A 13,785-nucleotide genomic window follows, 5' to 3' on the forward strand; every position below is an offset into this window, starting at 1 on the left:
TGAATTCGTGAGTAGCAATTGACTGGTGGATGGATGGCATTTTTGTGCTTGCGCCATCAAACAGTGACTATCCATCGCAGTGTCAGGACTTTTGTCCAGATTCTCACCCAAAAACCAAAAAAACCTCCAATTTAGAAAGCGTAGAAAGAAATCCAGGCGTATGCTAAAAGATGGCCCACAAATATCAGGGTTGAAGCAGCAAATTTCGGATGGCAAGGGAAGACCGTGTGGGAAGATAAGATAGCGAAAGGAAAGAAGGAGAAGAGAAGGAATGAAAGGTCATTTGAGACTGGAGGTGGAAGAGCTGACAGCGAGCCATTCTTCGTCTGCGCTACGAGAGACAAACTGCTGGCGGAGGAAGACGGTGGCCATAAATCACTACAATCGCACGCACATTCAGCCGTCTTTAACAACCTCCTTTAACGACTTTTCTGGACATCTGGATGTCCCAAATATTGTCTTTGTTTCCTCTTCGGCCATTTTAACGTGGTGCTATGGCTCACTATTTTGTTATGCGTGGCCTTATTCACACTTTTTTTTTTTTTTTTTTTTTTTTTTTTAAACTTCTTCAGTTTTCCCTCAATGGTAACAGTATGTTTAGTTAAACTATTTTTACTATGTTTTTGCAGGACGTGAAGCCTAGTTGGGTGCGGCAATCTTAGAAATGGGACTTGGCCCAGTGCTGCACTGAGGAATCAGGGAAAGTGTTGAAAGCAATGATGGACTCGCCTCACACAGTATGTAAAAATCGAAACTAAACCTTGATACGCTACACTTAATTTAAAAATGGACAAAAAATTTAGTTGGCCCACTCTAATTCTCAGCGGCTCAATTGGACGCTGACACGGACATTTTCTTTGTGTTTGCTTTGTGGAGACCACACTGGGAAAAGAACTGACTGTAAACATTGACTTTTGAGAACATCCCGTTTCGAGTTGTGGTAATGGTAAGGCACAGTTCCTAAAATAAGATTGTGGCAAAGGGCGGTGGGATCAAATATTCCTGTTTGAATTTTCCCCTGGAAAGTGTCGCTTCCAGGCTGCCAAGGTCGCCACCGCTGATGTTCTTTTTCTCCCTCGCTCTACGGCTTCGGTCAAAGCTTCCACCTTCCTCCCAGCGGCGAGTGAGTGACGAGTGTTAGTTCCTCTTGGCTTCGCACTGACGTCCGTCATCGTGGCAAGAATTGTATCATAATTGGAGCGAACCAGGATTAAAAATTGGATTGTAATTGAAGTCAATCGGGACCGAATTGCATTGTAATTTGAGTGACTCATACAATTAGAGTGGATCATAATGTATAGTAATTGGAACAAATCATATCATATTTGAATTAAATAAAATCGTAATTTCACTCAATCCTATCGCACCATAATTGGACTGAATCGCATTGTAATTTGAGTGAATCATAATGTATAGCAATTGGAACAAATTGTATCATATTTGGATTCAATCGAATCATAATTGAAGTTAATCGTATTACATTGTTTGACTCAATCCCATTGTAATTTAAGTGAATCGTATCATATTGGAGTGAATTGTATCACATTTGGAGCATTTTTTTTGTCATTAGAGTCAGTTGTATCGTAATTGAACTGAACCTTATTGTAATTTGAGTGAATCGCAATTGGAGCAAATCATATCATATTTGGATTAAATCGAATTGTAATTAAAGTTATTCATATTGCACCATAATTGGACTGAATAGTATCGTAATTGGACTGTATCGTAATGTACAGGAGCAAATCGTATCACATTTGGATTAAATCAGCGTAATTGAAATCAATCTTATCACATCATGATTGGACTGAATCATGTTGTAATTTGAGTGAATCGTATTGTAATCGCACTGAACCGTATCATAATTGGAGTGACTCGTATAGTTTTTTAAAATGGAGTGAGTCATATCTTAAATGGATTGAATTGTATCATCATTGGACTCAATCGTGTTGTAATTAGAGTGAATCATAATGTATCGTAGTCGGAGTGAATTTGATCATATTTGGATTAAATAGCTTTGTATCGTAATTGGAGTGTATTGCATCACATTGTAATTGGAATGTAGCATAATGTATCGTAATGGATTTATGGATCGTATCGTATTTGGATTAATTTATATTGAAATTGAAGTCAATCGTATCGCATCGTGGTTGGAGTTAATTGTATCATATTGGAATGAATCATATCGTAATTGGAGTGAATCGTATCACATCGTAATGGGATTGAATCATTATTGTCTCTAAATTGAAGAAAAGCTATGTACTTTACGCTAAACGGGGTAAAGTGGAGTACACAGTGAGCGTGTGCGTATAAAAAACATAAACAAAAAAAAAAGTCATTTCCGACACCGACAAAGCTGTCATCGCTGTTTCCACGACAACAAGTTGGCATTCCGTTGCCGCTATCGGTGTGTTCTTCGTCCACTTCCTCTCCCTCACGCCAGGCTGGAAGTGAGGTCATGATCGCTTCCTGTCTGCGCCACCTTTTTGAAGGACGGGAGCTTTCAAACGGACTCTTTCATATTTCATGTGTGATTTAGCACTTCCCTGTCGGAAAACGAGTCCGCGTGACGACACAATGAAACCGGGACAAAAGTCCACAAGGACTCAAGTCCACCAGGACACAAGTCTAATAGGATACAAGTACACTAGGAAACAAGTATAGCAGGACATAAGTAGACAAGTGGGCAAGGTTTGACTGTACTTGCGTTTTCAAGTCACGCTCTAAGCGGGTGCCACTGCCCAGTGGAATGTTTTTGTGCCCCGCCGCGAACTCTCCCTCGCTCGTCTGTTTTTCATCTGCGGCACTGATTTATGTCTTCGCTTCCCGTCGCGATAGATTTACGGGTCCTCGATTGGCTCCGATGGGCTCGGAGGCGTCAGAGCCACATGTGCTTGGCGAGTGAATGATGGCCGCCGCCGTGGCTTTTCCTGTCCCCCCCCCTGTCTTTGATAGTTTTCCGCCGTAATTGTTTGTCAGTGAAAATCTTGTGTCCACTTATGAGGTGCCCGTGTAGGCCAAAAATATGTGCGAGAGAGGGCTTTTTTGGGGTGGGTGTGAGAGTTTTTTGGGATGCATGAGTTATCTGGCGTGCGGGATAATTTTTTTGTGGAAGTGAGTTTTTTTGGTGTGTGAAAGTTTTATGATATGATACAAATGGTAGATTATTTTATTAATCCCATCGGGGAAATTGTGTTTTGCTTTGATTTTTGGGAGAAGTGAGAGTTTTTGATGTGCCATTTTGGTTTTGAGGCATCCCTTAAAAGCTAACTTTTCCTCAAATTTTAGTGCGGACAAAATTGGAACCATGAATACAAGAGAAACGGATGACAATAAATTTGAAACATTTGGTTGTTCGTCATTGCGTGCGGGCAGGACATAGCGGCATTTGACGCACAAAGGGCATTTCGTTGGCTTGTCTTCCTGCTGAGAAGCCAACGCGACAGTCGAGACTTGGCACACAAGCGATCTTAATTAAGGCGTATTTGCGATAATCTCTTCATGATCAGACGGTGATTGTTTTTCTGAACCGCACAAACAGTAGACGAGTCAAGAATGCTGTCGGGGCGCGTAATTGACAGGTCGCGGTGGCAGGAGGTTGGAGTTTTTTCGCAGACGGCTGTAAACTAATTGCGACGTGCTGACGACGACGGACGCTGCCTCGCCTCTCATCTCTCCGCCTCGCCTGCCATTCAAAACGCACGGCGGGTATAATTTGGCCTCATCGAGTTAAAGAGGTCAGCTGGAGAAAGAGAGTGTGTGTGTGTGTGTGTGTGTGTTTGTCTGTGCACGATTTTGTTATTCCAAAATTAAACAAATTCATTTTTTCCCCACATTTGGTTTTTTACACACAACACCCTAAAATTGGCGGCATTGTGCAACACGTTTTAATTTTTTTTACATTTTTGTTTTTTGCAAATTTATTATGAATACAAAAACTAAGAAATCATATGTACAATGAGAACTAAAGTGGGCTAACTCCATTTGAACAGTTTTATGGCTGCAATACAACCTGGGCGATTTTTATTTTTGTAATTTATACGGGACTGATTATTTATTCTGGATACGTGTTTTTACCAGTTTTGTCAGATTTTGACATTTGACCACATTCGATCCCGGTGGGCCTGGAATGAATCCCTCGTGTTAAACGGGGGTTCACTGTATTTGAGCTACTGACAATTAAAGTGGGCCCCCTCAAGTTTTGTCATTTTGAAGTAGAGTGAAGTAAAAAATGTGTGATTTAATCCAAACATCTGTCAAGTCTATCAATATTTCAGGAAAGACAACAACATTGGCTTATACTAGCATGCAGATGCACTGGCACCCACTAGTTAAGTTTTGAGTCTTTTATTTATCTCTGAACTTCATTTTCTAGGATGTTTTTTGCGGGAGGTGAAGCCTGATTTCATGGGTGCGGCCATCTTGAAATTACGGCGTTGTCCCGTTGTTGCATTTATGAATAAGGCAAACTGCTGAGTGCAATTATGAAGTAATACCAGAGGAGTACCAAGTCAATTCAGTCACAGAACGAATAAAACACGTAAATTGAGGTACCACTGGAACTAACCGCGGGATGCCGCGACTCTTGTGTGAAAATCTGGTGTTGTGATAGTGATCTCTGTGTTAAAGGAAAAGGCGGATAAAGGGCGTTGGCGCCATGTTGGCACAGGAAGCAGAACATCTGGTTGGAGATGCTGGTGAGGTCACGTGGTTCATATCATACACTCCTGGTTCACGTGCGCAAATACCTCTGCTTGGAGACCCCCCCCCCCCCCACCCCCCGAAAACAAATCTGTATTATTTATTCTCCTCATTGCACACCCCCTGAGGGCCCCCCGCCCCCTCACGCCACCTTCCCGAAGAGGTGCATGCCTGCAGAGTTCATGCTCGAAGAAGCACCTGAGAGGACTGAACTCAAATTTTCCTGTGAGGTCTTGAAAAGTTGCGAGCGTGTGTGGTGGGGTGATGGGGGGGGGGGGGCAAAGCTTGTGCACGCCCTGCAGGAGGTAACACACAATATAGGACCATTTGAAAGCGGTGTTGCACTCTGCTTCAACTCCAAAGCACAAAATGTTCAGCGCTAATATGCCCTTCATAATACAGCCCCTTGAACATGCTAATAACAGCGTTAGCTAAACTGCTAATATAGCCATCCAACATTCTAATATACCCTTTATAATACAGTCCCATGAACATGCTAATAACAGCGCTAGCTAACATGCTACTATAACCATCAAACATTGTATAACGCCAATTCCAATGAAGTTGGGACATTGTGTTAAACATAAATAAAAACAGAATACAATGATTTGCAAATCATGTTCAACCTATATTTTATTGAATACACTACAAAGACAAGATAATTAATGTTCAAACTGATAAACTTTATTGTTTTTAGCAAATAATCAATAACTTTCAAGAATTTTATGGCTGCAACACGTTCCAAAAAAGCTGGGACAGGGTCATGTTTACCACTGTGTTACATCACCTTTTCTTTTAAGAACATTCAATAAACGTTTGGGAACTTACGACACTAATTGTTGAAGCTTTGGAGGTGGAATTCTTTCCCATTCTTGCTCGATGTATAGCTTCAGCTGTTGCACAGTCCGGGGTCTCCATCGCCCCACATTTTCAATGGGAGACAGGTCTGGACTGCAGGCAGGCCAGTCTAGTACCCGAACTCTTTTACTACGAAGCCACGCTGTTGTAACACGTGCAGAATGTGGTTTGGCATTGTCTTGCTGAAATAAGCAGGGGCGTCCATGAAAAAGACGTTGCTTGGATGGCAGCATATGTTTCTCCAAAACCTCTATGTACCTTTCAGCATTAATGGTGCCATCACAGATGTGTAAGTTACCCATGCCATTGGCACTAACACAGCCCCATCCCATCACAGATGCTGGCTTTTGAACTTTGCGTGCATAACAGTACGGATGGTTCTTTTCCTCTTTGGCGCGGACGACACCACGTCCTCAATTTCCAAAAACAATTTGAAATGTGGACTCGACGGACCACAGAACACTTTTCCACTTTTCATCAGTCCATCTTAGATGAACTCGGGCACAGAGAAGCCGGCGGCGTTTCTGGGTGTTGTTGATAAATGGCTTTTGCTTTGCATAGTAGAGTTTCAAGTTGCACTTACGGATGTAGCGCCGAAATGTATTTACTGACATTGGTTTTCTGAAGAGTTCCCGAGCCCATGCGGTGATATCCTTTACACATCAATGTCGGTTTTTGATGCAGTGCCGCCTGAGGGATCGAAGGTCACGGGCATTCAATGTTGGTTTTGGTCCTCGCCGCTTGCATGCAGTGATTTCTCCAGATTCTCTAAACCTTTTGATGATATGATGGACCGTAGATGATGAAATCCCTAAATTCCTTGCAATTGTACGTTGAGGAACATTGTCCTTGTTGTTTAAATTGTTTGACTATTTTCTCACACACTTGTTCACAAAGAGGTGACCTTGCCCCATCTTTGTTTATGAATGACTGAAAAATTCAGGGACCCTCCTTTTATACCCAATCACGGCACCCACCTGTTCCCAATGAGCCTGTTCACCTGTGGGATGTTCCAAACAGATGTTTGATGATCATTCCTCAACTTTCTCTGTATTTTTTTGCCACCTGTCCCAGCTTTTTTGGAACCATAAAATTCTAAGTTAATGATTATTTGCTAAAAATTATAAAGTTAATCAGTTTGAACATTAATTATCTTGTCTTTGTACTGTATTCAATTAAATATAGGTCGAACATGATTTGCAAATCATTGTATTCTGTTTTTATTTAATTTTAACACAATGTCCCAACTTCATTGGAATTGCTCATATAGCCACCCAACATTCTAATCTACCCTTTAGAATACAGACCCATGAACATGCTAATAACAACGCTCGTTAACATGCTAATATACACCCACCAAACATAATTCACCTTTCATAATAAATTCCAATGAAAAAGCTAATATCAACGCTGGTTACCATGCTAATACAGGGTTTCCTCTCTATATTGGGGTTCACCTATTGCAGATTCAGTGCATGGAGGCGCAGAATTTGCCATATTTTGAGTGTATGGTGTAATTTCTTTTGTGGTAAAATCAACGCTTCCGAGCCGAATACAATTAACTGTGAAAAGAAAAGAAAAGTTCATTAAAACACATACTGTATTACAAGGAGTAAAATATACATAGTGTACAGTACTACCGCACATTAGTTTGTGTTTAAGAGATTAGAGAGAGAAACAAAAGAGTCGGCGTACGTTTTACCGCCAGTATGACATTTGATTTAATCCAGATTAAGGAATGCCAGAGACGTCCGCGTATCACCCGAACGCCTTTCACGCCTTTGCAATATTTACCACTTCTTTTGATTGTGTCCTTTTTTCTTGGTGGCTGTGTTGTTTTGTGGTGGGGTGAATGGAAGTTGTCTGAAAGTGTCCCAAATTGGCAAAAGCAGCACATGACAGAAAATCAGATTAGACGTGTCATGGTCACTGACTCTGATGCGGAGCACGTGATGCTAACGATACGCTAGCAATGTTCTTTTTGCACCGCATTTAGCCTCCCGAAAGAAGAACGGGAACGTTCACAAACCGCTGGCGGTGCGCGACTGAAATGTAAAGGGAAGGTTTTGACTTGCGCTTGTAATTTGATCCCACTTGGTTGACGTGCTTTTGGCTCAGCAGTACTGTCAACCGTGGACTGGAAATGTTTCCCAATTTTTTGGCTTCACAAAAAAAATAAAAATGATAATAATAATAACTTCAGCTATTGCCATTGAGCCTGTCTTCTTGACTGACATAAAATCAACATAGCAATATGCTAAACACGCTTTATTTGGATTTATTTATTGGCAGCGGCAGGGTGGGTTTGGGTGTGTTGCGGTGCGCCAACTCTGTTGTGGTGTGGACGTGAGGAACGTGGAAAACAGCTGTACAAAAACTTTTGGGTGGGTTGTAGGTGTTGTGGTGACAGGGGCAGGGGTGCGCCAACTATGTCGGTGTTGACGTGCGGTGCGATTGGACATCCTGCAATAAGATATGAATATGATATGATACAACACCAAATTTGACCAAACAATTTGAACAGCATTGCTATTCGTCTACTGGTATTCATCGTGCTGTTTTTCCATTGACGACTTGTTCCAGTGGCCCTTGTGGGATGCGCGGCCTTGACCCGGCCAGCTTCAACCGACGTTATAAATTGAGGGTCACCCGGGGGAGTTTTCTTTCTTTTTTTTTTTCTTCCCCCCCTCCTAAAAAGGCACCACTTTTTGCCCAGGCAATCATTATCCCTGTCAGATTTTTCCCGGCATGAAAGCGTCCCGCCGTGTCCCGCTGCTCCGACGACGCAGGCGGCTCGTAAACGTGTCGTAAATGTGTCCGCTCGGGGAAAATACACGCTGCCGCGATCCCATTTGTTTTTGGGAAGGAAGGAAAAGAATTACGAGCTGTGATAAAATTGCGAGTGAAAGCCCTTCATCACAAGGGGAAAGCCTGCCGGGGTTGTGCTACGGATGTGTTGGGGTGCGCCAAAACTCTGTCTAGGTGTTGAATGGGCTGTGTGGGGAAAGGCTGCGCTGTATCGTAAAATACATTTAAAAAAACAGCAACAATTGATTTGGGACATTATTTGACAAGTTTAACTCAATATACCCCCCCCCCACACACACACACACACAATCATCATTTTGATGATGTCATCAATGTGACCAGATCTGGATTTCACAAGTTTTGACATTTTATGTCACATTTACATTGCTTCCAAATGTGCAGTCCGGATCAGTTGGGGATTAAAAAATGTTTAGGCATTTTTTTGGACAAATTAAGTTTGTTATACAATTCCCCCCCCCCCCCCCCCCCCCCCCCTTCCCCCGAAATTGAATAATTTTTAGTATTTCATCAGTGCGATCAGGTCTGAATTCAACAAGTTACAAAGTTTTGACATTTTACATGTTGCGTATACATTGCTTCCAAATGTGCAATCTGGATCAGATCGGAATTAAAACTGTTTTGACATTTTTTTCACAAATTTCATTCGTGACACAATTTACCTCCCTAAATTTGATCATTTTGATGACGTCATTTTCCATGTTGCGTTTACATTGCTTGATCTGAAACAGATCTGAATTTTAATTTTTGTCCTGAATTACATCATCTTTTAATGATGTCATCATTGTGCAGATTCTCATCAGAATTTTAAATTGCTTCCTAATGTGCAAGCAGGATCAGATCTGGATTATATTTGATCTAAAAAAAAAAAAAGACACATAAAACTCTTAAATCCATTGGTTTGTGACCTTTTGCAACAGCATGATGCAACACCAGAGCATTTATATCATAATCCGTATTGTCAGTCGTCGTCATCATCGACCAAGTGAACAAAGTGGCTAAGAAGGAAATCAAGCCTGACCCGGAAATACCGGTCTGATGCTGCAAGATTCAGTATCGATCCGAAGTTTTCAGGACTTCGATCAAAGTGCGAATTCTCGCCACCATGCCGTGTTTTCAAGCAAATTGTTATGGCTGTCAGTATCGACACTGGGGAGGGGGAGGGGGGGGCGCCTGTTATTGAGACCTGTATCGACCCGCCCGCTTGGAAGTCACTCCTGCCTCAGTGAGCTGCGGGAGTCCGCGCAGCACAGACTTGCAGAGTGGACCTCGTCGGGAACTCCACACTGGACCCGTTCGACACCCGCCACCGCTTTCCACTCGTCCTTATCCCGGAGGATTTTGCACCCGGGGAGGTGAACCGGCGGGATTGTCGGGTCGGATGAAGTCTCCCCAGTCGCGGGCAGCCGCTGAGCGGTCGGAGCCGAGTGCGTGATCGACATGTTGAGCGCGCGCACGGCGCATTTGAGCCACGCGGAATACCTGCAACCGCTCACGGCCGCCCCTGTCACCATCGAGGTATACATCGTTAATTCGCCTTTACAGTAAACGACAAAACAAAAACAAATGTAGAAAAGTGCTGCAGCTCATTGTAATACTGTACATACACACGGTACACATATCGGGCGCGTGTGTGTTGCTGTAGTTCCTTTCCTGCTGAAAAAGTGTAAACGAAGCAAACAATATGCAATAAAAGTAAACTGAATTCTATTAAAAAAAAAATAGAATATATATTTTGAATGAGTATATGCATTGTAAATATAAATAATCAAATTAAATGCTTGGTTCTCATAAAAAATGTTTTTAAACAATATTTAACATTTTCATCATGATGGTTTAATGTGTATATTAACTGTATGTGTGTGTATATGTATGTATATATATATATATATATATAGGTGTGTGTGTGTATATATATATATATATAAAACATTACTTTGGTTGTCCGTTTTTTGGGTCATAAATGAATGTTTTTTTTTAAATATATATATTTTTATTATGAAAAAAGATGTTGCTCTGCACATGAACTGTGTAAATCCAAAATATTAAAGCAATATTTAAATTATTATTCTTTTTTGTGTGTGTGTGTGGAATAAATAGCTGGATGCTAAGAAGAGTCCGCTGGCTCTGCTGGCCCAAACATGCTCGCAGATCGGAAAGGCGGACCCTCCGGCCTCCTCCAAGGAAAGCACTACTCGCTCTGGCTTGAAGCGGGGAGAACAGCGCCCCTCCTCGGCATACGAGTGCAGTTTCAAGCCCTACCACAAAGGGGGCGGGGCTGCCTACAGAGGCGGTGGCAATGAAGTGAGCAGGAGCATCTTGTCGAATGATGTGGAATTAAGGGTCCTCAGCAGCATTCGCGGGAACACCGCCAATGCGGCGTCCTACGCGGCCCACCCGTTCTCGCCGAGCTGCGGTGAGCAGGGATCCAGTCAACAGTCGGGTGGCGTGCCGCCCAACCCGCTGGGCTACTCGCCAGATAGCGAGCATGAGACTGAAAGCCCGGGCAGCACGAGTAGCGGCTGTGGTGGGGGCGGTGGACAGTCCAAAAAAGACATTGACGCAAGCAGGCCGACCTCGGAGGGTCCTCGCCTCGCCAACTCTGCCCACGCCCGAGCTAGCGCCAACTGCATCACGGGCTCCGACAGTGACAAAGCAGAGTCCGGCCCGGGACGCCTTAGGCCAATTTCTCCCTACAAGGCGGCTCACCCTCTCTTCCCCGTGCTCCCGTCTAACGTGGTCTACCATGGCTCGGTGGTGGGCGCCCATGCCGGCTACCCGTCTCCGTTGATTCCCAAGCACCCCATCTCCAGCCCTCTCACGGGGGCCTCGCCACCGTCTTTCATGCAGGGCATGTGCCGGGACCCCTACTGCCTCAGCTGCCCGAGTGTGCCCCACATGAGCAGTAACCCCTGCATCCACGAGCCCTCCAGCTTCAAGTCCAGCTTCCCATTGGTGTATGCCCCTCACCCGACGCACCCCCTCTATTCCTGCATACTCCCGAGCGACCTCCTCCCCCACACATGCAACTGGGAGTCAGCCAGGGGTCCGTGCGACAAGCGCTTCACCGCCTCCAACGAGCTGCTGGCTCACCTCCGGGCGCACGCTGCACTTGCCGTCGAGGCGGACCCCAAGGCGCCGTCCTCGGGACCCGCTTTTTGTCACTTGCACCTGCCCCACATGAGCAGTCCGGTAGGCTCTCTCCGAGCGCCGCACAGTCTGGCATTCCCTCGCTATCAACCCTACAGTAATAAAGTCTATTTGCCGCCTGGACCCTCTGCCGTCTCCTTGCACTCTCTGCCCGCCACAGGCCCATACTACCCGCACTACGCGTTCTACAACCAAAGACTGGGACCCGCATCCACTATGGGCTACCAATGACGCCTCCATGTAGGGACTCTGCCACTTTTTTTTTCTGCCTCGTTGGCTAATGAAATCCATGTATACAACTTCAACACTTGGGCCCCCAATGCAATTGGAATGTAACAGCAAAAAGTGAAAATAAATCCTTGTACTTTCACACCTTTTATTTGGATTCTCTCTGGAATTTACTCGCACCTAGCTTCCCAATGAAACATAAGAAACTTTAAACACCACACCTTGAGTTACCAGATTGAGGATAACTCATAAATGCAGCAATTATGTTAAGGATGCCACGATACACTTAACAGTGGTGCTAGCCTGTAGCATTAGCATCACGTTTGGGGCCCAGATACATTTTTTGCCGTTAATGTTACAATGATGGTTTGGTGGGTCTTCTCTTATTGGTTACAAGAATGTAAACAGGAAGGTTGGTTAGTTACTTTTGTACTACGAACATTTCAACCTGTACGCTATATTTTAAGGCAGTTGAATCTGTACTGAATAAGTACTTGTAGTTCTACTTAAGTACCTCTGCATGTGACCAATAAGAGAAGACGGTGATGTCACGTTTTGTTGTGATGCATTTTTTTCATTTTTATCATTATGAACACCAATCATGGTGAAGGCCCCACACCGACTGTCCAATCCCGTCACGTCTCTCGGAACGCACGAGACATTTTTGCGCCATGGGTTGTATTTTGTTAAATAAATCAAATTTACGATTCCCATTCTGTCGTCGTCAGTTTTTCATCGCAGATTCCTCCCAAGGCGGCGACCGGTGCGCCCACACACACACTGACTCCATTGTGTGTCAAGAATGAACGGTCTCCAAAGGACACGTGGGAAGATTCCATCAAGCGTCTCTTTGTTAGTCACACGACCATCACAGCTGGATTTCCTCATGGGTATCAGATCCATATCAGTCAACGTTAGCGGTTAAGGTTCCTTTGTGGTCCCAGACTGTAAGAAAAAGAATTTAGAAATATAGTGAACCTCTGTGGGATACATTCCATACCCACCCACGATCGGTGAAAATCTGCAATATAGACCATACCAACTTTTTATTATTTGTATTTTTCTATATAACAGTTATACCCCTCTCACATATTTTAAACACATTTAAACTTATTAAAACACATTTGTCACTCCCAGTTGGCGTTCACTCTAAAAACGGACACGCCAAATAAAAGAAAATCAAATATTGTATATTTTAAACACCAAAACGTTCAACCAAATCATATAATTTTGTCTAAGGAAAGTCTGCTAGCTTAATGCTAACACATAATGCAAAACAAAATAGACGGGCTAACTGTAATTAGCATAGATACTGCTGTAATTATAACCCCTTCAAACAACTGCTACTTCATTACAAATTGAACAGTAACACATGCGACAAAAGAGAATCAAACTGTATATTTTCAACACCAAAATGATCAACCAAACTATAGAATTTTGTCTAACGAAACTCCGCTGGCTTAATGCTAACATACTGCATAAAGTGAGACGCCATAGACAGGCTGACGAAAATTGGCATAGATGTTACAGTAACTACAAACCTTCATAAAACCGCTACTTTTAACACACACGGACAAGCGACATATACAAATAGGCTAAATACGCTAATCCCCAAATACAAAGAAGTTTTTTAACAACAAACACAGCGACTGCAGAAGTGTATTAGGCCTAACAATGTTCTTTTCCAATTATTGTTGTATCATTATTTTATAGTTTATTATTTGGCTTAATTTTTGACATCACTATTTCATATTTACACTATAGATATACACAAACGTATTTTTTGGGGCAACTAGTATTTTACATGATTATTTTTAAAACATGTATTTCATTTTTTAATTTACATTTTCAAATTGATATCCTCCCGCGCCCCCAAGCCCCCATTTTTTTTAATGCTTCTTGTTCTTGCTAGGAGGTGTCTCCAGTCTTTATTACGCCATCCGTCATTGTGCCCACAAATGAGGCCTTTGAGTGTCTGTATGCGTGAGTGCGTGCGTGTATGTGGGGTGCCCGACACAAGAGGTG

The 13,785-nt window shown here is 43.2% G+C and overlaps 1 protein-coding gene across 1 annotated transcript; it reads left to right on the top strand.

Moving 5' to 3' along the window:
- The first annotated feature begins 8,928 nt into the window (after positions 1-8,928).
- LOC133490231 (zinc finger protein 703-like) lies at positions 8,929-11,911 on the top strand. Its single transcript, XM_061800036.1, has 2 exons — positions 8,929-9,900; positions 10,483-11,911. The coding sequence occupies exons 1-2, from the start codon at positions 9,823-9,825 to the stop codon at positions 11,761-11,763; spliced, it is 1,359 nt and encodes a 452-aa protein (XP_061656020.1). The 5' UTR covers positions 8,929-9,822; the 3' UTR covers positions 11,764-11,911.
- The last annotated feature ends 1,874 nt before the right edge of the window (positions 11,912-13,785 follow it).

Source organism: Phyllopteryx taeniolatus, chromosome 15 (genome assembly GCF_024500385.1).
Source record: "Phyllopteryx taeniolatus isolate TA_2022b chromosome 15, UOR_Ptae_1.2, whole genome shotgun sequence".
In the NCBI taxonomy this organism is placed as follows: domain Eukaryota; kingdom Metazoa; phylum Chordata; class Actinopteri; order Syngnathiformes; family Syngnathidae; genus Phyllopteryx; species Phyllopteryx taeniolatus.

Bases quoted from the DNA above. Each gene is read 5' to 3' on its own strand.
- LOC133490231 (XM_061800036.1), top strand. From the start codon at position 9,823: ATGTTGAGCGCGCGCACGGCGCATTTGAGCCACGCGGAATACCTGCAA. The intron at 9,901-10,482 runs GTATACATCGTT...TGGAATAAATAG, and splicing joins CCGCCCCTGTCACCATCGAG to CTGGATGCTAAGAAGAGTCC.